At 34.5% G+C, this 24,953-nt stretch overlaps 2 protein-coding genes across 2 annotated transcripts in view; one reads left to right on the top strand and one right to left on the bottom strand.

Annotated features, from left to right (window-relative positions):
• Positions 1 to 24,953, bottom strand: part of LOC136811513 (L-seryl-tRNA(Sec) kinase-like) — a 402,790-nt gene that overhangs the window by 194,886 nt on the left and 182,951 nt on the right. The gene's annotated exons all lie outside the window — the stretch shown is intronic.
• Positions 1 to 24,953, top strand: part of LOC136811471 (exocyst complex component 6B-like) — a 30,475-nt gene that overhangs the window by 4,181 nt on the left and 1,341 nt on the right. Inside the window, exons 8-29 of the mRNA XM_067068086.1 lie at positions 361 to 420; positions 578 to 643; positions 856 to 930; positions 1,236 to 1,328; positions 9,199 to 9,245; positions 9,421 to 9,474; positions 9,892 to 9,958; positions 10,214 to 10,285; positions 10,654 to 10,703; positions 10,894 to 10,941; positions 11,214 to 11,322; positions 11,635 to 11,691; positions 12,967 to 13,019; positions 13,614 to 13,678; positions 13,831 to 13,877; positions 14,147 to 14,226; positions 18,715 to 18,769; positions 18,996 to 19,068; positions 19,380 to 19,486; positions 20,767 to 20,847; positions 21,098 to 21,232; positions 23,356 to 23,468. Of these exons, the coding sequence (XP_066924187.1) occupies positions 361 to 420; positions 578 to 643; positions 856 to 930; positions 1,236 to 1,328; positions 9,199 to 9,245; positions 9,421 to 9,474; positions 9,892 to 9,958; positions 10,214 to 10,285; positions 10,654 to 10,703; positions 10,894 to 10,941; positions 11,214 to 11,322; positions 11,635 to 11,691; positions 12,967 to 13,019; positions 13,614 to 13,678; positions 13,831 to 13,877; positions 14,147 to 14,226; positions 18,715 to 18,769; positions 18,996 to 19,068; positions 19,380 to 19,486; positions 20,767 to 20,847; positions 21,098 to 21,232; positions 23,356 to 23,468 (1,607 nt within the window). The remainder of the gene's footprint in view (positions 1 to 360; positions 421 to 577; positions 644 to 855; positions 931 to 1,235; positions 1,329 to 9,198; positions 9,246 to 9,420; positions 9,475 to 9,891; positions 9,959 to 10,213; positions 10,286 to 10,653; positions 10,704 to 10,893; positions 10,942 to 11,213; positions 11,323 to 11,634; positions 11,692 to 12,966; positions 13,020 to 13,613; positions 13,679 to 13,830; positions 13,878 to 14,146; positions 14,227 to 18,714; positions 18,770 to 18,995; positions 19,069 to 19,379; positions 19,487 to 20,766; positions 20,848 to 21,097; positions 21,233 to 23,355; positions 23,469 to 24,953) is intronic.

The following is a 24,953-nucleotide window of genomic DNA, read 5'->3' on the forward strand; positions in this document are numbered from 1 at the left end:
AATACTTATTAATTGAATCAATTAAAATTGAATGAATTGAAATGTGATACATGTTTTTTTTTATAAGCATACAAAAATCCGAAAACAGGCTCAGAGATGCTTGGGTCGAAAGCTTAATAAGGCTGAAAAATGCTTGAGGGGATGCTTAAATCTAAAGCATAGATTTAGGGAAATACTGAAAATCCGTAAAATTCCAACCAAAATCAGGAAAAAAACATTTTTTGTATGCTCAAGTAATGCTTGCCATATGCTCAATTTTTCCCCATATCTGAGCCTAGATATGCTTATAAGTGCAATGCTTATAAAAAAAAACATGTATTGCATTATGACAAAGGGATAATCAATAATTTTTCTTCTTAGCTTTTCCTCGAAAATGTTCGTGCCAAGTCTGAAAAGATGGGAGAAATAGCCATGAAACAGGTAATTGGATACTTTTGAATTATTTTTCAATGTCTCAGGAAGTCAAACTGTTGATTGTTATTTATAAGGCAGAAGGACAGCTCTTATTTTTCTACAGCACAAATTTTTTCTTAGATTTTTTTTAAACAGTATGTTTCTTCTTTATGTATCATTTCAGGCTCATCAACAGTACAGCTTGAGCTTGTTACATGGTGTAGACGAAGGCTTCGATGAAAAAGACGAAGTAAGGCTGTTACTCTTATACATATCTTTTCTCACGCAAAGGGCATTTTATTTAGAGATAATATTGCCACCATACTCACAAACAAGAACTTTCAAATTTACCTTAACTTTTTTGAGACTTCCAAATGAACTGTCGAACTGTCATCCAAATTTTTAAAAAGTACCCTTTATTTCATGTGTCAAAAACTTTATAAAGATTATTCTTGCTTTTAGGAATTGGAGCTTTGCTGTTCTGATTTGGTTGACTTTTCACCTGTTTATCGTTGTCTGCATATTTATTCAGCATTGGTAAGAAATGAGTATTTATAACCACACTGTACTTTCACAGTGTTCGTTAAATTAAAGAAGTAATAACAAGAAACACTCTACAGAGGATTAAGTCTGAAACAACGATTTAAATCAATAGCAGTGCAACAGACCCCTTAGAAACTAGAGATTCGCCTTACTTTTGGCTCCCAAAGATCAAAGACTTATCTCTAAAATCCGAGGGTAGAAACTCATACCAAATCATTATTGAATCTTTTTCTTAAGATCAGTGATTAGAAATTAATTAAGATATCAAAATCACTATTGAACTTTTCTTTTATTTACAGAGCCAAAAAGAAGTATTCGGACAACTGTATAGAAAAGAAAGGTTGCAACAAGCAAGACTGGCTTTTGATTGGCAACGTGCTAATAGCACCATCGTAAGGAATTTTATTTGTGTTGTGATTTATCAGTTTATTATTGTTAGAATATTATTTGGATGGATACAGTTCTCATAATTCAAGTTCAGAATTAGACTTAGCTATCTACTTCAGCATTCATTAGACTATCTGGAGTAGTACTTTTTGAGATGGCAAGCTTGTGTTTTTCCTGTGTGGCTTGAATTTGACAGGAACTCAAAATAGAACAAAACGATCTGAAGCCTGGTTCTGGAAATACTGGTAGCTGTAACAAAAGTTATACTTTGTAGCTTTACTCTTTGGATCGAGCTTTGGATATAGTAATACAGTAATCAAGTAGTACTAAAATTGGTATCAGGAAGAGAAATTGGAATAACTTTAAACTTCATTGCACATTCCTAAGTCGATAGATATCACATTATCATAGTGTACACAGTTTTGCATATGACTTATAGTAAAAAAAGTGGACCAACTTAAGCTATCATCATTCGAGATTAATTGGTCAGCCCCGGTGACCCTTCAAATCGGTTCCACGGTTTTTTTCCAGCCGAGTCGCCATCATCATGGTGGGATTTGGATAATCAGCTTCAATTCCGATCTTCCCGATTTGACTTTGATTTCTAAACTTTCTTCCGATCGGGTTAACTTTTTGCGTACTTTTAGCGTGCGTTGTTTTTACAGATCATAATGTGGTGTTTCAAGATGGCGGCTCAAGCAATAAGTCTTTTTCGTTCGTTCGGTGTTTATCTCTTGCCAGCTTTTATTTATACAATCATTACATCTTGTTGAAATGGCTTTTAAAATTATAACTAAGGAAGATGCAACACTGGAGTTAGATTATAAGGATGTTTTTTTCTTTAAAGTATGAAGATTTTAACTTATTTGCTCAAGTTTTTTCCTGTATTGTGAGTTATTTTTTTACATGCTAGACCTCATTTATTTATTTTGTAGCATGAAAACATATTTTTTCATTTTGGACTTGAATATAGAATAACCACCAACAATTACTGGAATTTGATGGAGTGTATATATATTACAGTTCACAGCCTAATTATCTGATAATTCACAAACTTCTCGAACTTGAGTGTTTTCTCTATCAGTCTATTGATTTGATAGAGGACCCTGCCGACGCACCGGACTGTCCGGTGTATTTGTCCGGTGGCAAAAAGTATCCTTTTGCTACACCGGACACAATAAGTCCGGTGTCAGTCCGGTGTTGCGTACAGGGAATTTTGGACGCCGGACATTTATGAAACAAAAAACAAGAAGCCCGTTGGGCGTGAAGGCCCAGCGAAAAGTAACGTGTTGAAATCGAGCGTTCAAAATAGCAAATGTATGACCCCGTTGACATGGATCAAAGTGAAGACAGGAAAAAAATTTTCAAAATAACCGCGGTACTTCTCATTGGTTATACGCTTGAAATTGTATTGAATGGTCCCCTACCAACCGGGACTACACAGGCGAATAAGGCTCATCCGGTTGAATACTCTCCTCGGTACCTAAAAGCTGGTTGGTTGGAAAAAATCTCAAAATTAATAAGTGGGGGGGGGGGGTTGGAATAAAAATGTCTGTGGTGGAAAACTTTTGAAAATGAGGCTACATGTTTTTTTTATAAGTATATGTTTTTTGGGAAACAAGCTCAGTTATGCTTAGGTTAGAGATATTTTAGACTCAGGCTTGAAGTATGTTTATCATATGCTTATTTTTCCGAAAAATTCGAGTCTCCAATTTTTCCAAAATCTGTCATTGCTATACATGAGGATAGGGAAATAAGTAATGACACTAAGATTTGTCATTACGTTTTGCAATAGAAAAAAAAATTTCCACTTACACACCTCAAAAGCAAGCTCAGTAATATGCTTGTAATATGCTTATTTTTTAGACAAATTTAGGTCTTGGTATGCTTATAAACGTTATGCTTATAAAAAAACATGTAATACATCAGAATTAGGACAAAAGAGGGAACTATTAAAAACATTTTCGCAAAGATCAATAAGCGGGGGGGGGGGGTTGGAATAAGAATGTCCTGGGTAGAAAATTATTTTCGAAAAATTTATTTGGGGGGGGGACAGCTATTAGGTACCCAGTTCAGTTGTTGAGGTTGTTTGGGGGGCGTTACTCTCATTGTGAGAGTCTTTGCCCATTGGGGATTTAGATAAAGTTTGGAGTATAGTCCAGTTCTGTATCCAGCTTACTGAGCAGAAAAGAGAGCTGATTGCTTTTTAAAGACAAAGATGGGAAGAGGTTACATAATTTATTTATTTATTTAGAAGAACAAGGTATAACACTAGAACGTGTAGAAGAGAGAGGTGTCAGTCATTTAACCTGGATTTATAAAGGTTATAAAACAAAAGATGATTATTTATTATAAGAAAGAAAATTATAGGTTAAAATAAAGAGAATCAGTTTTATTAAAAAGGACAAACTTAATATAAGTCAATAAAATATGATTTATGAGCTATTTCTTAATTATATATGACATAGGTCGTGTTCAGACCAAGGTTTAAAGCAATTAGGTCTACATGTTTCTTTTATATTCCTTTTGTATCTAACGGCACGCTCCTCGTTAGTTAAACCAAAGTTTAAAAAGGAATCACCCTCTGGTTTAAAAAAAAAGTTTTTACGATTTCGTTACAGTTTTCTGAATAGACGAAATCAGAATTCGCAAGTGAAAAGCATGCTCCTTTTGTGAATGAAGAAAAAAGAACGTGAAATTTATGACTTAGAGACGCTTGGAGCATCTCTAGCAGTAATGGCTTAAACGAACACGAATTAGTGTTTTGCAGAGGGACTCCCTGAAATCTTTTTTGTTTCAAAGTAACTCAAGAGAGAAGATGACATGATTTCAAGTTAGGAAAGGAGATTCCTCGAGATAGCCAATCGATGATGACAAAAGAAAAGTGATTATAATTGAATTCCCATATCAACAAAGTACTACTTAAACCTTAAACTTAAACTGTCAGATCTGAACACGACCTTAATGTAAGTCTATTACGAATTAGGAAAGAACAGAATTATTAAAAAGGTCAATTTTTTAATTAGATAAAGACTTAATATAAGTCATTATGTACTAAGTGTCTATGGTGACAAAGAAAAGAAAGTCAATTTTATTTAAAAGACAGTATTTTATTTAGATATGACTTAATATAAGTCAATTATGAAATTAGAAGGAAAAGTCAGTTTTATTAAAAAAAAAAAAAAGCAATTTTTTTATTTAGATAAAAACTTAATGTAAGTCAATATCGACTAAGTTTAATGTAAATTTTGTATATTAGGTACCCAAGAGTACGAGTTTCAAAAATCGTCAATTTTTTTACCCAATTTTTGCCTTTACATTTTTGCCTGTAACGTCAGTCTTTGGCCAATAAAATATTTTACCAGGCCTTAGCAGCAGACCCCCCTAGATGGTAGACGGGTAGTTTTGGACAAAAATTTCTACAATTTTTTGTAGAAACGCTTCTGATTGGCCGATTATGTCTATTGTTCTCCCGAAAAATTGACCCCCCTCGCGAAAATGTCTTCAGCTACATTCAACTTTCCAATAAAATTCTAGCCTGGGTATCCAGACTCAAAATTTCAGAAAAAAAAACAATACAAAGTTTCTAAAGTTTCGGTGTAACTAAAAAAGTCGGGTACAGTTTGTTTGATACTGCCTGTGAGTGAACCCTTGTTGACAGACTATCAAAACTTTGAAAACCCAGGCAGACACACATAATTAACTTACCATAAAACCTCTTTCAAAAAACTTTCAAAACTACTTTAAACTACATCAAAACATCAGCCACATTTTATAAAGGCTACTTTCCAGCGGTCATTTTGTTTAGAAATGAACCTGTGTTTTCATTTTCGTTCGTTTATCTTTTTTTACAAGGGGCTCTTCCAGAAAAAATCCGTTCATGGGGGGTGGAGGATGAATTGTCCAGGGGTATTGAAAAAATGCCAAAAAATTGAAATGTCCAGGGGGTAAAATCCAATGTCCAGGGGTAATTTTTTGTGTCCACGGGGTTGATTTGATGTTTGTCCAGGGGTATAACCCGTGTTCAGGGGGTTAAAAATCAAAATGTCCAGGGGTAATTCATGAAAAAAATAATATATCCTCCACCCCCCATGAACGAATTTTTTCTGGAAGAGCCCAAGGTCAGCTTTTTCCATAAATTATGCGCACCCATAGAAAAACTGGAAAAATATAAAAAAATCCTGCAAATATTCTGCTTAGTGAGTGGGCGCTTTTTAACGAATAAGGTGCACTCACCTGCAATCACATATGCAGGGAGAAATATCCCTGCAGGCATGTTAGTTGGACCAGACCGTAAACCAGAAAAATAATCTTAAAAAAACTAGACGATGAAATAGTTTACGGTCTGCATATCCAGGCTAATAAAATTAATGTGGTTAATGTTCGAGTTAACAATTAATGTGACAGATCCAGAAATGACCATTTTCACTGTTTATGCATTGTAAACATGAAAAATGTTCCAATCTAGTTCAAATTTACCCATGAGCTGCATTTAAGTGTCCAATAACAGATTCCAGAATCAGTTTACATACTTTAATTAATTATGTGATTGATGTGAGTCGAGTTTGAAACCGGCCGACCGTTTTAATGCAACAGATCCAGAAATGACCATTTTATTTAATGTGTAGAATCATGAAAAAATTCCCAATCTTGTTAGTCTCTATTAACATATTCCATAATCAGCTTATTTGAAATAATTCTGTGTCGAGTTTGAAAAATCAAGCCACCGCCGCACCTTTCGCCAAACCAGACAGATCCAGAAAAAATCATTTTCACGCACGCGTAGTACCGTGAGATTGGGTAACTTGCATCAGTGGAGGCTAACATGCATAGCCTTCAAATGAAAGACTTGGCTGGTCACTAAAATACAAAGTTGAATCAAAACAAAAATGGTAGAGTAGAGCTGCGAGCGGAGCTGCGTAGTTGTATTTTAATGACCAGTCAGGTCATTTATTTGAGGGCTATGCATGTTAGCCTCCACTGATGCAAGTTACCCAATCTCACCACGGTATCATGGAAAAAGTTCCAATCTTGTTCCAATTTACACATGAGCTCCATTTTAGTGTCCATTACCGAATTCCAGAATTAGTTTTCTTGAAATAATTATGTGTTGGGTTTGAAAATCATACCACGTCCCACCACTGTTGTACTGATGACCGTTGTTAACAGCGACAGATCCAGAAGTGACTAATTTCTTCTGTAGCATCAAGAAAAAAGTTCCAATTTTATTCAAATTTACACATGAGCTGCATTTCAGTTTATTTATTTCTATATCAGAAGCCATTATTTCCTAAAAATAAAGTCTTTTTGAAAACAAGAAACTAAAAATGAAAGTGATTTAAGGTAGAATTTCACTCATAAAACTTTATGAAAACTTGAGCAAAGACTATAAGATAAGGCAGAATGTTAAAAAAGGTTTATAAAGAAAAATCTTTACAAAATTTCTTTGGTTTGAAAATCTCTTGACCACTAAAGCAAAGAAAATGTTCAAGAAAGTATGAATCATACTCCTCGCTTGGAGTCCTCGCTTCGACCGCCATCTTGTTTTGATTTGAAAATTGTTTTGAAGGAGCGCGGAATCAGAAAATATATATTTTACAGCCAGTATCCGACTTTAGCAAGCTTTTCCCTATCCAGACGGCAAAAAGTGTGGTACTGGTTTTAAGCGCCGTTTCTACCAAAACGGACGGACAGACACACGTACACACGAACAGAACGTTGCAAATGAAAGGCCCACTCGCTTAGCGCTGGGCCAATTAAGAAACCACCGGACTGGTCATGTCCAGTGTTTTGATTGTCCGGTGGGAAAAATATCCTTCTCCGCCACCGGACATCTGACTTCCTTAAGTCCGGTGTAGAAATTGTCCGGTGGTTAAAATAATTCTCATTTTACACCGGACTTTCGCATGTCCGGTGTTCGTTAAGTCCGGTGCGTCGGCAGGGTCCTTTTGATAGGCATTTTATATGCTTGTTCTTCTACGTTCTTCTGGACTTGGAGATAATTATGATAAAGCGTAAATGGAAATTGATCAAGTATATTAAAGTACCGCTCCTATGTGAATTTGAGAAAGACTGAAGTTCTTCATCAAATTATTGATGCAAAAATGATTTTTTTCTAGACTTGCGTTTTTCACTGGCAGTTACGTTTGTTTTTTTGGACCGACTTGGAGATAATTATGATAAAGCGTAAATGGAAATTGATCAAGTATATTAAAGTACACTACAGCTCCTATGTAAATTTGAGAAAGAACGAAGTTCTTCATCAAATTATTGATGCAAAAATGATTTTTTTCTAGACTTTATTGTTTTCACTGGCAGTTACGTTTGTTTTTTTGGACCGACTTGGAGATAATTATGATAAAGCGTAAATGGAAATTGATCAAGTATATTAAAGTACCTTCCTAGTACAGAAAGAAACTCCTATGTATTGAAATTTGAAAGAACGAAGTTCTTCATCAATTATTGATGCAAAAATGATTTTTTTCTAGACTTGCGTTTTTCACTGGCAGTTACGTTTGTTTTTTTGGACCGACTTGGAGATAATTATGATAAAGCGTAAATGGAAATTGATCAAGTATATTAAAGTACAGCTCCTATGTAAATTTGAGAAAGAACGAAGTTCTTCATCAAATTATTGATGCAAAAATGATTTTTTTCTAGACTTGCGTTTTTCACTGGCAGTTACGTTTGTTTTTTTTTGGACCGACTTGGAGATAATTATGATAAAGCGTAAATGGAAATTGATCAAGTATATTAAAGTACAGCTCCTATGTAAATTTGAGAAAGAACGAAGTTCTTCATCAAATTATTGATGCAAAAATGATTTTTTTCTAGACTTGCGTTTTTCACTGGCAGTTACGTTTGTTTTTTTGGACCGACTTGGAGATAATTATGATAAAGTGTAAATGGAAATTGATCAAGTATATTAAAGTACCGCTCCTATGTGAATTTGAGAAAGACTGAAGTTCTTGATCAAATTATTGACGTAAAATGATTTTTTTCTAGACTTAAGTTTTCACTGCGATTTGATGGCGGACACTTATACATTTTGGACTAATAATGATAAATAATAAATGTATATAAATGGATTAAATATTTTTAATAGATAAATATTGCACTTTTAAGCATATTTAGGCTCAGATTAGGGAAAATACTGTACAATAATTACAGTCTTTCTGGGACGACACCGGGTATGCTAAACATAAAACTTTAAATTTGAATAAATTTTAGATCGGTGTAAACTTTATTTTGAATTTTTCATTGCTTATTATGAAAAACATGTAGTTTTAAGCTAAACTATTTCTCTGCAGTTAAGATGAATAAGAATGACACCATTTTAACTTTTACTGATTTATAGCATCTTTGTTTTTGAAACTTTTTTTTGATTTTTTGTCCAGCTTGAGCTTGAATATAATTATAAGTCTAAGCCCCGTCTAAGCTTAGTAAAAAATGAAAAGTGTATAAAATTTTGTGATTTTTGATAAGTACAGTATGCCTTGCTTTTAACTTCCTTGCAAGGATTTTTATTTTCATGAATCTGTTGTTGATGTAGCCTTTTGTTGCTGTTCATCTGTATATCTAATTTTTATTATCTAAATATCTATCCTAATTAAGAGATGAATAATTGAAAAACAAAAAAGATTGTTGATTGTAACATGGCATATTTTCGATAATCCATATTGTATACAAACGTAAATTTGATGATTTTTTCACTCTCGTTTTAGTAAATCATATCAATTTTTAACAACATATCTTTCTAATCATATTAAGCAATTTAGGCTGACCTTCCAGCGCAGCTGGTTTATTAGTCTAAAAAAGAGAAATTTATAGTAATGATGTTTTTCAAATTTGTAAAATTTTGTTTTTCTCTTTTAGCACGAGTCATTACATATTTTCCAAGCATACTTCAATCAAATAGTTGGGTAAGCATTAATTTATTTTCAATTATGTAGAAATTAGATAAAATAAGTTTAGCAGTTCTTCCCGTTTGTAAAGTTCCAATAATAATTTCTATCTGGATTCATACATTTCACCCAGGAGGTAAGAGGAAAAGCAAGTCATATTTGATTTTTATTCTGCGTTTATTTTCTCTTTCAGATTTTTCGTTGTGGAAGACAATGTAATGAATACAACAGAGGGAGTCGTAACGAGGTAGGATTCACTCTTCAAGTGTTGCCCCTCCATTTTAAAAATGGATTTCAATCAAAAGCGGTGATGTTTTGGATAATTTTTGAAAAGGCATAAACAGTTTTTCTCTTATCACTTTGACAACCATTGAAGTATATGCTGTATGATACGTCAATCAAAATTTAAGTTAATCTTTCCTTTTTTACAAAATTGTTATATCTTGAGAAAATTCATTGAAAGTGCTAAACGTGTTTAGTTTTTGGCCTATTCGATAGTTTACTTGATACTCAGATTTGTGTGAAGTGTGAAAGAATTTATTAAAATTAGAGTGCTCGGTGATTTTGAGTGAACTAGAGCCAAATAAACTACAGAGACTACAGAGAAGTTTCAACGAATTTACAGAATTATGGGTATTTATAAGCTAGACCATTACAATAATAGGGGAAATGTAGATGAACTATGGGAGATGGCCATCACAAAGATTGGACAAGTTCTTCACACTCAATGCGTAAGATCAAGCTGTTTTCTTTTGTGTTCAACAATCTCAGAGTCTGTTTTACAAAGCTTAAGTTTTTATAGTTTCTAAAGTTTATTTCCATTGCTTTCTTCGCGCATACCGTTAGCTTTAGTAACAAACATATTACCAAAATGGGAAATTTACAATAACAAGAAAACAACCAGTGTTTTTATTTATTCAAATGATTCACTACCATAAGAAATTGATTTTTACATTTCCGTACTCTTTTCTGTTTGAAAATTTCAGTCAAATTTGGAGGATGTTTCAATGATGTTGGCAGTCAAAGAATTGATCGTTTGGTTCAGTCACACGCTTTCTGTAAGAAAACATCAAGCTTCAAGAAAAACTTTCCTCCTGGTATCTCATCTTTAAATGGATGTCTTTTGGAAGTAATGAAAAAAATCTCAAAATAGTCTAAAATTTCGAAATCCTCAATAATCTGGATGCTCAAAACTGACTTTATTTTCAAGCAGGTTTGAAGTTTTTCCCTTAAGCACTTTTCGTGCTATCCACAATAGGAACGTTGTATTCAAATTTGAAATCATAATTTATTCTACTTTGTCAGTATAGAGGCACGCTTCCTTTCTATATCGTAAAAAATTATATCTTTAACCCAACGTAAATTCGTTGATGACACTATCAGATTCAATCTTGAATACTCTCTGAGGAATGATCATTTTTTTCAGAGTTATGGATTCAGCGTGAACGCATTATACGATGTTCTTCTCCAGATGAGGTAAGATGGTGACGAATTATCGTTCATTACCAGTCATGCCCAGCCCAGATGAGATGGAAAAAATCTCAATTTGTGTTTTATCAGTAGAGAGTATTTATATAATGGCTCAACTACACCTACAAGCTCAAAAACAAAGCGGCTGGGATATTACTGACTTTCTTCTTCTTACGTATTTGTGTATTTTCCATAGAGATCAGTACAATGAAATGTTGGCAAAAAAATGGAGACCAACTTTCGAGTAAGTTTTTATAATTATAACTATGTAATTCTCAAATAAATCAGAAAATTGAAAAGACCAAAAGTGAAAAGTACTATTATGTGAATTCAGAATGAAATTCAGAGTTCAGTATTTTGGTAAGCTTTCACTATTGAATCTTGTATGTTTTATATTTAACGCAGTAAGCATACTTGCGTTTTTGTTAAGCTACTTTGATTTTCTTGCAAACTTATGACCCTGTTAGGTTTATCAATCTTGCAAGTTAATCTTAAAAATACTTGTACCTTTTTCAGTAACTTGGGGAAGTTCGACGATTACACACCTTTATACATCACGACATTGGACCAATTCACAACAGAAGTTCAAGATTTTCCTTATGATGGAGAAAAACCTATCCCTGTTGTACGTACTTTTGCAAGCTAATTATTTAAATTGCCACAATTTTTTGTCCGTTTTACCACCCTAAAACCGTCCCATTCTTTTTTTCGCACCTACAGGCAATAGAAAAGTGTAAAAAAATGATTGGATCGAGTTTAGGGTGGTAAATTAAATAATAAAGTGGCACGCGCCTGACTACGGTCAAAAAGGTATATTCATTATTATTTTTCTACCTATTGACTCGATATGGATAGGGTTTTAAATTGAATTGGGAAACTCGACGATATATTTTGTTTGATCAAGTATTGCAATAATTTCTTTTTTTTTTTTTCTTAGGACGAATTTCCAAAATGTTATCCCTTTTCTTCGTTTGTACCCAAGATCTATGCGGAGGTAATTGAATTTGCAAATCTTCTTTTTTTCGAACGAGTCTTTAGACTAAACACAACACTCACTGAAATGATTTTTGAGTTTATTTTTGGACCTACCTGGAGGTCCTATAAATTAACCTTTGTCCGTCCGTCCGTCCGTTCGTTCGTCCGTCCGTCCGTCTGTTACCAGCTTTTCTCGAGATTGGCTCATTAGTTTTTTCTGATTGTTGGCACAATGATGGAAAATGGTAATGCCCAAAATGTGACGGAGCCCGATTTTCGAAAAAAAGTCATTCCCGGCTGAAAATGCCGGAAATATGCCGGAAAAACCGGTTTCTTTTCCGGCTGAAAATGCTGGAAATATGCCGGAAATCGCCGTTTTTGCAGATTTTCATCGGACTTTTTCCTTATATTTCGTTGTTTTTTCACACAAAAACATTATTAATAGCAATGTCCACGATCAACCATGGTTCAATTGTCGATAAAACTGATTTTTGAAGCCGGAACTTTCTAAAGATCGCCGGAACAGCCGATTTTCGCCGGAAAAACGGTATTCCTTGAATTTCTCGAGCTGTACTTTATATTTTTTTATGAAATTTTGCACACTGATGCAATATGACAATTACCTAAAATGTGACGGAGCCCGATTTTCAAAAAACATTTTTTCCGGCCGAAAATGCCGGAAATATGCCGGAAAAACCGGTTTTTTTACATTTTTTCGAATTTTCATCTTTTGTTTTTTCTGATTTTTTTGCAGAAAGATGCGTATTTGCAATGCTCAAAACATGGCTGAGTTCGATTTTTGAGAAATTTTTTTTTCGGAAATATGCCGGAAATCGCCGTTTTTGCAGATTTTCATTAGATTTTTTTCCTTGTATTTCTATGTTTTTGACACAAAAACATTATTGATAACAATGCTCACCATCAAGCATGATTCAATTGTCAATAAAACTGATTTTTGCGAACAGAACTTTCTATTTATTTTTTTCCCTATAACCCTTCCCTCTCCCCTTATCAACAATCAGTGATGAATTTATTGCGTTATGCATTTTCGCTAAACGCTATATTTTCTGACTGATTTTTTTCTCCTCACATTGCTATCTAACTTTCATCATCAGGTAGGTCCATTCAGCATCTAGCTTGTTTTAATTATTTTTATTATTCATTATCTGTCAGCAGTACACGAGGAAAGTTTTGAATTCTTTTATAAAAATGTCTCTTAAAACCTTACACCTTAAGCGTGGTTAAGATTAGCAAAGAATGACATAAGGGATAACATTCACACCTTCGTTTTTAGGTTAAGAAATTCATTGAAGCATCCATGAAGTTCAACCAAAATTTAAATATCAGGTAGGTGTTAACGCAATTCTTCAGGCTCTTGACAGGTAAGTATTACAGTCGGTTTCACACATTGGGTCACATAATTAATCATTGTTTATTCGGTATCTTTCCCGACAATATTCAATAATTGTATTCAAAAATATTTGTCGTGCGCGACTCACAACTTAAAGTTATGAACAGCCAATCTTTTGAGAGGACTCATATGAAATTAGCCAAAGAATCTGAGCCATATAAAACCTCCACACCCCTTCTCATAATGCTATGAAGTGACAACTATATAATATTTTATTGGAAAAAGTGTTGTTTTTTTTGTTTCCTTTATCTTTCGCCATGAAATAGAGAATTCCCCAACGTGATTTACTCTTGAAATAATTTCTTTTTTCGAGATTTCTAAACAAATCGCCGTCATACAAATAAAAAAGATCAGATTCAGCAAACTGGTTTTCATTGCCAGGTTTCTGGCCTGATATGAAATTGGCCTGCAAAATCTCTAGCTAGAAGGTTTTTTATATCACGTGATCTTTTTCTCGAGGTTTCTTTCTGATAGGTGGGTCAGCTGATCTAATGAAGACAATAAGAGGAAATAAATCTTATTATTTTTAGCCGGACAGAAACAGACAGTTCGCTTCGAAAGTCGACCAATTTGCTGCTGACCAAAACTTTGAGTGGTAATTGTTATTTAAATTTGCTAGTTCCTCACTTAATGCCGTGTCTTTTTTTAGGTACACTCAACTTACTGTTTTCGCGAAAATTTTAACCCATCTTAAATTTCAGCGTAATTTTATCTTTCTCGATCATTAACTGTTGTCCTTTTTTGTAGAATCCGTGAAAAGGCTTGCGGCAGATCCTTCTTTGAAACTCGCACAGGTATAATATCAATTTGAATTTCATCACCTTATAAAAGACAAGTAATCTCGTATTAGTCACCTTTATTGGAGCCTCAATCTGTGTTATTTCAAATTTCTTTTGGAATCTGATGTATTTTCAAATCCGAATTTGAATTCAAAATACGATATACAATGTATTGACTGTTTCAAGATATGAAATTTGAATTGTTTCTTTCATTCCAAGTTTTTGCTTCAGTTAATTCACAAAAAGAAATTACATTAGAAACATTACTACCCTGTATCTTTTAGCTAGCACAGTTGTCAGCCAATTCGCTTCATTTGGAAAATGCGTGTCCACAGCTGGAAGTCTTCATCTCAGACATTACTGGGTATGAAATTCTTTCTTTTGTATACATCTATCTCCCCTTTTGAATCTATTCTTTATAAGTCCTCAATGTTTATTAACCGACCTCCAGAGTCCTTTTTAACAGGAGCTTTTTTTAATTGCACATGTCAGGGTGTTTTAAAATATTGTTGATTGCTCTGCTCTGTGTGAAATAACATCTGCTGGAATTAAAACTAAACTTACCTAGAATTACTAATTGGTGAGTTTATGTATTTAGCAATAAGCAAAACGCTCGTCCCAGCTGTTGAAAAAACTACTTAAAGCACTATAGCTCTCACCCAACAAAATTGTGGATTTAAAAAAATAGATATTCAGAATTCATATTCATCTATTAAAAATTTCGCTTTCAGTGATATATAACATCATGGGGTTTTATGTGCTGGAAAGATATTGGTTCTTGAAAGGTCAATAAATGGCCATGGTCATCGTATTTCAACATATTGCCATCAAAACAATCATTAATATTTCCCAATAAATGTATTTTCGAAGATCAAAAATCATATAATGAAAAATTAGCACTGTTTAAAAAATATGGACATTTTTGGAAAAAAATGAGAATGAAACATCTTCGAAAAAAAATCTGTTAGTATTTTTCCCCTGGCTATTTCTAAGGTATGACTAAGTCTAAAATTAAATTTTAGCAGCTAAATATTACCAGATGACTTGTTTGAACATGTCATATAAACATCAAGTTGATTGATGAACAAGTTTTGGAGAAAAGATAATTTTAAAACGCCAACCTGGATTTTCCGTCACGGCGCAACTCAAACTTTAAAGTACACTAAAAAATTACCTTGGTGTTTTAGAGTGAATTCTTTTAGTGATTCTCAACAGTCCTATAAGTCTAATATTTTAAACATTTAAAAACTGAAAAAATTCTGCTTTGTTCAATTTTATTTAGAAATTATGATTTTCCGTCACGGCGCAACGGAATTTTAGACCCCCAAAAAACTCCATTGGACATCTGAAATGACTTAATTTCTTCAGTAACTTCAAAATTATCAGTATTTAAAAACATTTGGTAAGGTAAACTACTTTGTAGCCTTTATATGCCCATTTTGTAAAAATCTTCACTTTTGTGAGCTTTCCAGGGATTTTAGCCAGGAAATCGGAAATCTGGTCATAACTTTTCAATGGAGTATGTTCCTGCTCTGATTTTTTCACATAATATTGTTCATGAAATGATATTCTTTATGTCTATATAAAAATTTTTGACATTCTGAAAACTTCATTTTTTGCCATTTTTCAGATTTTTTGGGACGAGCTTTTTGCTTATTGCTATTTGCACTTTTGAGGACGGTGGAGTGACTAAATGGATTTGGAATAATCCGTAGTTCTGACCCACATAATCGAGGATGTTAAAAGTGCTTATTTACCTTCGACCTCAGTTAGTTAGGATCTAGACAAATTGGAAGCTAATCTTCCCCGTCGCAGAAAAACACATATATGCACAAACTCGCTAATACCGAGTTTATGTATCGGAGGATATCGAGGGCGACGGTAAGTGAAATCGATACAAAACAAAGTCGATATTTGATGTATACGGCTCTCTATATCGTCTTTACTCACCTAAACAGACGACTGTATTTTGGTGTTTTTACCGTCGTCGAGCAAAGTGGACGGAGACATGTCAACTTTACTTTATACCATCTCCCTCGATTTATCTCGAATACATAAACTCGCTGTTAATATAACGTTAACGGTATCATCTCCACCTCTCATATTTATTTCACAGTATGTTTTTCATAAAAAAAAGAAATAAGTTTATACCTAAACTACCTACCCCGGTGGAGATCCTATAAATTAACCCCTGTCCGTTCGTTAGTTACCAACTTTTCTCGAGATTGGCTTATTAGTTTTTTCTGATTTTTTGCAAAAAGATGTGTAACTATAAACCCTCGAATGTGACGGAGCCCAATTTTCGAGAAAAAAAAATTTTCGACAAATTTGGGCCAAAAAACGGCTAAAAAAACGGGTTTTTTTGGACTTTGTGAAAAATCGGATCATTAATTTTTTCTGATTTTTTGCGTGAAAGTAGGGTACCATCATAGATAAAAACTGGCCAAATTCGATTTTTTTTATAAGCACATATATCAATTACTTAGGTATTAGCTTTTCTCGAGATTGGCTTTTTCATTCTTTATGTTTTTTTACACAAAGATGCATAACTATAAACCCTCGAATGTGACGGAGCTCGATTTTTGGGAAAAAAGTTTTGTGTAAATTTCAGCTAAAAAACGGCTAAAAAAAGGTTTTTTTTGGATTTATTTGATTTTTTGCATGGAAGTAGGTAAAAAATGGCTCAAGCAGATTTTGGTTAAAAAAGTATCACTTGTTCTACAGATATTCTTCTAAAAAAGATAATAAGGTTAATTTGGGATCATATAATGTTGCTTGTTTTTTGGTTAAAGCTTTTCTGTAACAAGATCACTTGGGCTACTTTATCTTTGTTTAAAGCTTTTCCAGGGCACTTTCAAACTCATTCAACATAGACTAGAGACAGTATTTGTTTTGATATTCAAGTAACACATTTGTAACCTTATCTCTTGTTCTCATTCACTACTATTTCCTTGTGTTTATGTTTGAAGAATGTTGTTGACCTGATCGAGGTCTTATTTCATGTTCATACTTTCCTGTTGCTTTGTTTACGTGATAAGCCGCCATGTTGGTTCGAACCGATGATGTCATATTGATTTTTTGCATAACACTTTCTGTCATTTAGATCGTGAAGTTGGTGTTTTTCTTTATCGATTTGAATCAAACTTTAACCTTTTTCAACTTTTAATAGGATATAAAAACATTCCTTTACCTTACATTTAGGAAGTATATTCTGAAAGTGGGGCGACCCAAATAGCCTCAAAAGGGCAAAATGTATGATAGAGCCTTCGGATGTTCTTAAATTTTTGAGTTTTAAACCTAAAAATATTCTTAGAATTTTCTTTAATTTCACCACTTTGGAGATTTCCTAAGAATCTAGGTGTTTCAGAGTATCCGTAAAGCCTTAAAATGTTCTCAACTTGTTCTTATATAGTTTGTTCTTATAAAAACTGTGTATATGGTGACCTAACAGTGCTTGTGAATTAAAACTGTCACCATTCATTCACATCTTAAAATGCCAAAGTTTTGTTTACATTTCATAGTCAACCTCCAACCCTCTAAGCTTTAAAATAAATCAAAGAGCTTTTCGATGTGCTTGCCTATCAGTGATCTTACTGATACGATGTGCTTTTTCGCGACCAAAACTACAGGGGCTTTTCCAGTAACTTTGCGCCCTCAACTCAGCCCACCGTTTTCATAAAGGCTTGCCCTTTGAAACTGTACTTACATCAAGAAATAAAAAAGCGATACAATGATTTAAATATGTAGCTTTACTCAATCTTACATAAGTTAATTCTATCGGAATTTTCTGCTAATTGAAAATTTGAAAAGACAAATTTTTTAAGAGAGGATGAAAAAAAATCATTTCACAATCACGCGAAACTGTAGGCCTTGCTGAAAACTTCATTTGATTTTTTGTTATCTTTTTAACGGGAGTCAAAATAACTTGTTATATTTCTTAGTGTTCAACTCCCGCCGCTCCCAGCAGCACCTAATCACCAGCCAAAAAACCTCACCCCATGAATTTCTTTAATTTTTTAAAGCTATCAGAATATCCAGGTCCAAGGAATTAAAATTAACACCCGTGCTGAAGTAAAAAAAATACTCTTTTATTAATAACTTTACTATAGACATTGATTATAAAACGAACCTCGTTCAAATCACCGTGCCTCCTTTATGGCACTTAAAAATCAAACGTCAAAATTATCATTCGATTTAATCTCATCAACACTCAATAAAAAGTCAGCTTTCATAACCGTTTGAAACAATGAATACCCACGTGTTAACCCAATCAATTGTGAAAGCTTATCATTAATACTTTAAGGAGATTTATTATAAACCCGTAAAAATCTTGAACTGATTAATATTTCTTAAGTGTCTGATGTCCTTACTGATCTTGTTATCTCGATTCACATTTTGGAGATGAATCTCGTTTGCTTTTCTTCTCATGACCTCACGCTACTTCATTCAAATATGAGGCATACTTTTAAAAAGTAAAAGCATTGTCTTTGCTGCTCTTCTCAAAAAATCGTCAAAATTATAGCACTTACATAACAGATTTCTTCCCTGTACATGCTTATCTAATAACAATCGCAAGTTGTAATTCTTCTGTTCGTTTTTCTTGTTCCGTACGATTCTCAAAGTGCAATGCCAATAGGTTTCTCACCGATTCAAGATCTCTCATGGTATACTTTACGCCTTCTAGTTTGACATAGGTATATTCGATACGCTCCATTATTCGATCATATTGAAAGCCACCGTGAACAGGATACTCTTATAAACGACGGCCTACTATTCGATAAGCTTTCTTATTCGATGAAAATCGATGAAAATCGAATTAGCGAGCCAACTGAATTCTTTCTCACTTCTTTAGGACGACAGATGTCAATGTTAGTCTCACTCGGTTGTATGGATCTTCCACCTTCAAGGTATTCTTCATGTGTATTCTTTCTTTCCAGGAAAAACTAGTGCCGGGAGTATCTATTCCCTAAAAGGCAAGATACAAGGAAAAGTAAAAACCTTTCTTCAAAATTAGTATTTCTGATAACATTCACACAACTAGCACCGCATATGAATTGTTGTTAGCTTCTCCTTTGGACAACAGGTTCCACAGGACTATTATTGTAATGTAATCACTTATTCTTTTTTCCAAAGGACATCAGAGCGGAAGCTGAGATGAGAATCTACGAAAAACTCAATATGAAGATGGACGAATTTTTAAATCTCGGTATATTCATTCGTTTTGCACAAATAATTTCCTGGTTTTTAGGTCTTTATGATTTATGTAGCCATTTTATGGTGTTTCATAGGAACCATGACTGTTGTGCTCTAATAACCACTTCCCGATGGTCAGATCCAAAATCTTCGAAATTTGGAATAAAAAGAAGAACGCATGCTTTTTGCATTGCTTTACCTCGAAGTAATTATTTTTAAAGCTCGCTCGTCATGGGGAATCTATTCTTTGTTGAAACCGATACCAGAAAGAAACGTTTTCTCAGTTTTTTTAGTAAATAATTATTATTTTTTACTTCATTCTAGCCTCGTACGAATGGTCACCGTCTCACGTGCGAGCACAGCCTAGTAGTTACTTGCAAGATCTTCTGGCGTATTTACAAGGAGCATTCATCGCTTTTGAGCAACTCACTGTACGTTTCTTTGTTTGGATTGAATAACATTTCAACGTATCCTTTCCTGGGAAGTAGGAATAGTTGCGCTTTATGAGAACTATTCTATTTTCTACTTCTTATAAAAAAGATAAATTTCCTTAAGGGAGTGGTTTGAAAAGCGAACCTAGTGAGATTTTTTAAACGTAAGTGTAATACAAGGACGTGGATTACTTGTCTAGTCCCTTCTTCGATTCCCGTAACTGCTACTACCAAAACCTTTTTAGAACCTTCGCTTATTTGGACTGTAAATAACTCTACATGAATAAAATTCGCTAAATTAGCTTCAAAACAGTCAAAATTAACTAAAAAAATTTGCCTGAAATGACCTAGCTTGGTGGTACTTTTTGGGTCGATCGAATAAAGATGCTCAAAAATCACAGCCCCTTTTAAAAAGCAAAATCTTTGGCCCCTTTCCACCACAGGCCCAACTTTAACGCTATTAAGAGCCGGTTAAAATTGGGCCGATAAGGTAGTAGGGGTATCGGTAATATCGGGATGGTATTTCTGTCATATTTGCACTATTTTGGGGAAGATTTGAAAAACCTTTAGCCCTCTTTTCCTCTAACTAAAAAAGTAGAAAGAGCACGTATAAGGCATTCTACTTATGAATATATTATCCGCGTGTTTTGATGACGGAAGCAGTTACAAAACACGATGTTTCTGTTCATTGGTAACAGATAACGTAAACACAATTCTAAATGAACCTTTGGTTAAGCGATTTTCTTCATAATTGATATGGAACGCATTTGAATAATTTGAGAACGCAATTTTCGCAACGAAACAATTTGCGGTGCGGTCAATTCTTTTCTTAATCATGCTCGATTTAATTAGGACCTTTCTTCCTCTAGAAAACAACAAATAATTATAACAAATGGATTTTTCAGGGTTCTGGGCATGCCTTTCTTCTCCGAGGACTGAATCCTTTCCCTCCTGGGGTTAATTTCCATTGAGTTTAAAGCCCGAAGGGCTAGAGTAGAATCTCTAACCTTTCCCAGGCAAGAAAAAATGAAACCACTTATTTCCTATCCAGAACGCGCCTAAAAACGCGGTGAATCGTGACGACGGGTTGTATCTAGTGGTTCCTTTGTTTTTGAGGACTGCATTTTTTGAAATCTAGCGATAGATCCGTTGTTTGTGTAAAAACCACATGCGGGTGTTGTGGATGGGAAATAAGTAGCTTCATTTCCCATCCTAGAGTCTCGAGTCTAGCCCTTTGGGCTTGGAAGTCAATGTTAATTTCTCTTGATTTCTTTTTACAGAACGATGTGGCGAAGACAGCGTGTATGTCATCTTGCAAACATTTAGCTTCCAAATTGAAAATGTTCCTATTGGATGAGAGGGTAAAAACCATACAGTAATTGTTTGTTCGTTGTTCTTTCCATTTAGCTTGGATATGAAACACTTAGAATCAGAATCTTAACACGAGATAAGGCAGAAGTCGAAATTTTGGTACGCTCTTCCCCTCATTAGTTAAAGCAGAATCCTAAGATACCCATTTCTCAAAGATATCATGACAGGTTTAATGATACCGGACTGACCATATTACCTCGATTAATTTCAATTTTACCTTGTTACCCCTCCCTCTATCAGGTCAAATTCGTGAACACGAATGGACTATTGAACTTCAATGTGGACCTGAAGAAATGTGAAGAATTCGCTGCTTCGCGCCCTGTCAAAGGATTTGCTGTTGGTACACTAGAAATGTCTTTCGAAGAACTGAGACAGGTAAATAAGGGTCACACCGCAATTGTTTGCTTCCCTGGTGAGCTTTTAAGGGAAGGTCCCTGAAGTGGGATACTGAAACGTGGTGGCAGGGGACCAGTTTCCCCCCTAGCAGTCGTTATTTAGAGGTGGCCTAAGACATGAAGCGTCAAAAGACTCCTTAAATGATTAATTTTTGGTGCTCTAACCCCCCCCCCCACCCCCACAATAAGAAAGAAAAAATGGTAGGTTTTCTAGGCAAGAATTAACAAAAATGTGCCTGTCCCTCCTAAGGCGCCAACGCAATTTTCTTTCAACTTGTTTTGGTCGAACCACCATACTTCTGGTAGGGAGGTACCGTTTATGTTTTTCTTTTTTTGGTAGAAGAAGAAACTTTCTGGCTTGTTTAGTACAGTTTTCGATAAAAATAGACATTCTAAATATGCTGTGTTTGACTAATAGGATATATATCCAACAATCTCCACTGATTAACCTTACATTATACTGATTAACTTTTGTTTAATCGAGGCTTAACGTGGAATGAGTCGTTTGTGATGTTGCATAGTGATTGGATATTAATAAATCTTTGGAACTCTATTCAAAATATGCTGTGTTTTATATTTGACGAACTTTTTTGTATCAATTTGGTTTTTCCTTTTCTTTTTTGTTTTCTTTCTTAATAATCCCATTCATTGAGATATTTTACTCCCACGTGTTTTATGACTCATTTTCACTCATTCATTTTCCCCTAAATTAACATCCCTCTGGTTCGTACATTCTTCTTTCTTCACTTTCACGGGTAATTTAATCATAAATTGATCTCAGTGTCAAATCTGTTCAGGGGCATCAGCAAGACGCAAAAAAAGCTGCAAATCGGGCATACAGGCCACTGGCATACAGTACATTGAATCTGCTAAGAATTCGATGGGCAATAAACTAGAATTGATTCAGTCATAATGTCATTCGCCGACATAGCAAGCACGCCTTTCTGCCGTAGGATTATAATGCTATAAGATTCCCGATCGAAAATCCACCATACTTGACCGAGTCAGCTCAAAACATGATATAAAGCCCATAAAACTTGTTGCATACAACTTTTGTAAATCCTTGGTTCCATTCAAATAGACCATTGATGACTTCACTTAGCTTTATGGTGCCAATTGATTAGTGACAATGCCATTTCTTCAAATCCATTTATCATCAGCTTAAAATATTTGACGATATCTCGGTTCCGAATGCTAATGTGTGGCTTAATTACGCTATAAAAATGAGTTTAATTGCAGGCGGAAATCTGTTGACATGCTAAGTACAAGATTATTAATGACTTAGGATTATGTATGTCCACTGTTAGTCGGTGGTTACTCAATTCTTGGACAGCTTGAAGAATTTTTTTTCTTTTTTCCGATTCATTTCCAGGAAAATTACTTTGACTGTGCGAGGAGACCGCCTTCCTCACAAATAAATCCCAATTATGAGAACATCCAAATTTTATGTAAAATGAGAAATACCTAGTTCCCTTACTTATATAGGAGGGGGGTCCATAGTTAGGAGTGGAATCGGCCCTTTTTTCGAACGGAGTGGCGGGCGGAATTTGACAAAAATTTAGACGGAATTTCGGAAATTGGTTCCTCTGACGGGGACGGGAAGTTGTGCAATTTTAGTGCGGAAAAACGGAATTTAGCAGAAAATTTTGCGAAATTTCGAAATTGTTAAAAAATATTCAAAATTCGCGGGATTTTTGACAGAAATCAGAATTTCAAAGGCATTTTCGGTTGCGGAATTGTGGACAGTGTGATGGAAATTGGGGAAAATTTTGTTGGAATTGTGGAATTGGGTACCCCCTGAACCCCCCCCCCCCCCTATATAGAGAGTCGATATTTTACGTAAACAAACAAGTAATCTAGGGGAATCGGGAATTTGCACTCTTAGAATGGCGCCTTAAGCCGAAATGTGATATAATCTATGAAATTTCCCCTTCCTTTTTATATCACCACTCGATCATCAGTCCACAAATGCTGGATTATCTACATCACAAACGACTCTTTTCTCGTTAGGCCTTGATTAACGTTAATTAGTATAGTGTAGGTTAATCATGAGAGATTGTTGGATATGATTATTTTCAATATTCGTAATATTTTACGTTTCAGCTTATGGATTTGTTCTTGAAAGGTGATTGGTCAACGTACTTGAGTGACCATGGTAACGCGAATAGTAAATACAATCGTGTCAAAGCGTCTGACGTCATGAGACTTCTCGAAAAGTAAGTCCTTATTTTCCTCCTCATACTAAATAATTTCACATTCTATTGCCTTAGTTTTATTTGCTGGACACTAGGATCAATGGTTCTATTACTATGAAACGTACGAAAGATTGCCAATTTTAACCCCTGCCAAACTTGAGAAAAGCGTACCGGTCATCGTCCATCAGGAGGGTTACAGTCCTTGTTTGATATTTACACCCCCTTGTCACAGATCAAGTGGGACCCCACCCCACCGAAAATTCGGTCTTTTCCGGTTAGAAAAATACCCTACAAATTCAGTACTGATTTTAATACATTTGAACCCATTTTGAGTTTTTAAAGTAAAGAAAGTTAGCAACATTTAAGCGAAAAAAAAATCAAGAATAGGCCAGCCTGAGCCAAAATTTACTGATTCTTATAAGAAAGAGTGTGTAATCTAAATTGTAGGTTTCTTAGTTCAACTTGTCTCTTTTTTGGGATACGAATCTGTTATTTACTTTACGGAGACTTGCAAGCTTAACCTTTTCACCGTAGGCTCCTTCTTATGAATAAGCAGGTGACTTGTGGATTCGTTGGGATCCTAATTCACGAGTCTTCATAATATAGTGGTTTTTGATATATTTTATTCAATCATATTTATTCCTCTTCATTTTCATTTCTATAAATTTCATTCATTCTTTTCTGTTCAAATTCATGTAGCGGCTTTTTTATATTTCGAAGTCGAAGTCTCCAAAAAATTAGCGTTTTCCTAACACGTTTCTTTTTTTCCCCGAATAAGCCTTTTCCTCTTTATCATTATCACAACTCTCTTTTTTTTCTTGGAAAATCACTTATTAAAGCATTCCCCAACTTTGCGACTTTCTTCAGTAAACACCAAAACAACATCTTGGACTCTCATGGGAAAGCTTTTTATTCAACCAGTTTAGCCTTGGTTTCGATACCTTTTGCTGGGAAAATGCCTCGAATGAGGTTCTTAAGAGCAAATGTTTTTCCTTTCTTCTTCGTTTTTTCTTCCTTTTTTGTATTTTTACTTCATCCCAATAACTGAAGGAGTTCTCTTTCTCCATCCATAGCGTGGTTCATTCAGCTGCTCAGTTTTGATATTTCATTTGAGGACATATGACTCTTTGTTATGAGTTTTTCTTCTACGGTTATCATGGCCAAAATATCGAAATAACCTGAAATAACACTCTTGTTTAACTTGTTAAACCCTCACTCACGCCATGCCTGAACTATATGGGAATGTTTCTCTATGTAGAGAACGGTGCGATTTAAATCGTATATCTATCCTCATATCACAAATTCTATTTCTAGATTTAAACTCATACCATAATGAGGAGTAAAAACAGTCCCAACGAGTCTTTAAATCATATACATACAAGGGGTTTCAGGGGAACCTGTATGCACCATTCCGTCAATTCTTTCCACATTTTCCGTCACACCGCCGAAATTCCAACGCCAAAAATGTCTTCAAAATTTGATTTTTTGTCGACAATCCCAAATTTT

This window comes from Clytia hemisphaerica, unplaced genomic scaffold, assembly GCF_902728285.1.
Source record: "Clytia hemisphaerica strain Z4C2 unplaced genomic scaffold, Clytia hemisphaerica genome assembly, whole genome shotgun sequence".
NCBI classification, from domain to species: Eukaryota; Metazoa; Cnidaria; class Hydrozoa; order Leptothecata; family Clytiidae; genus Clytia; species Clytia hemisphaerica.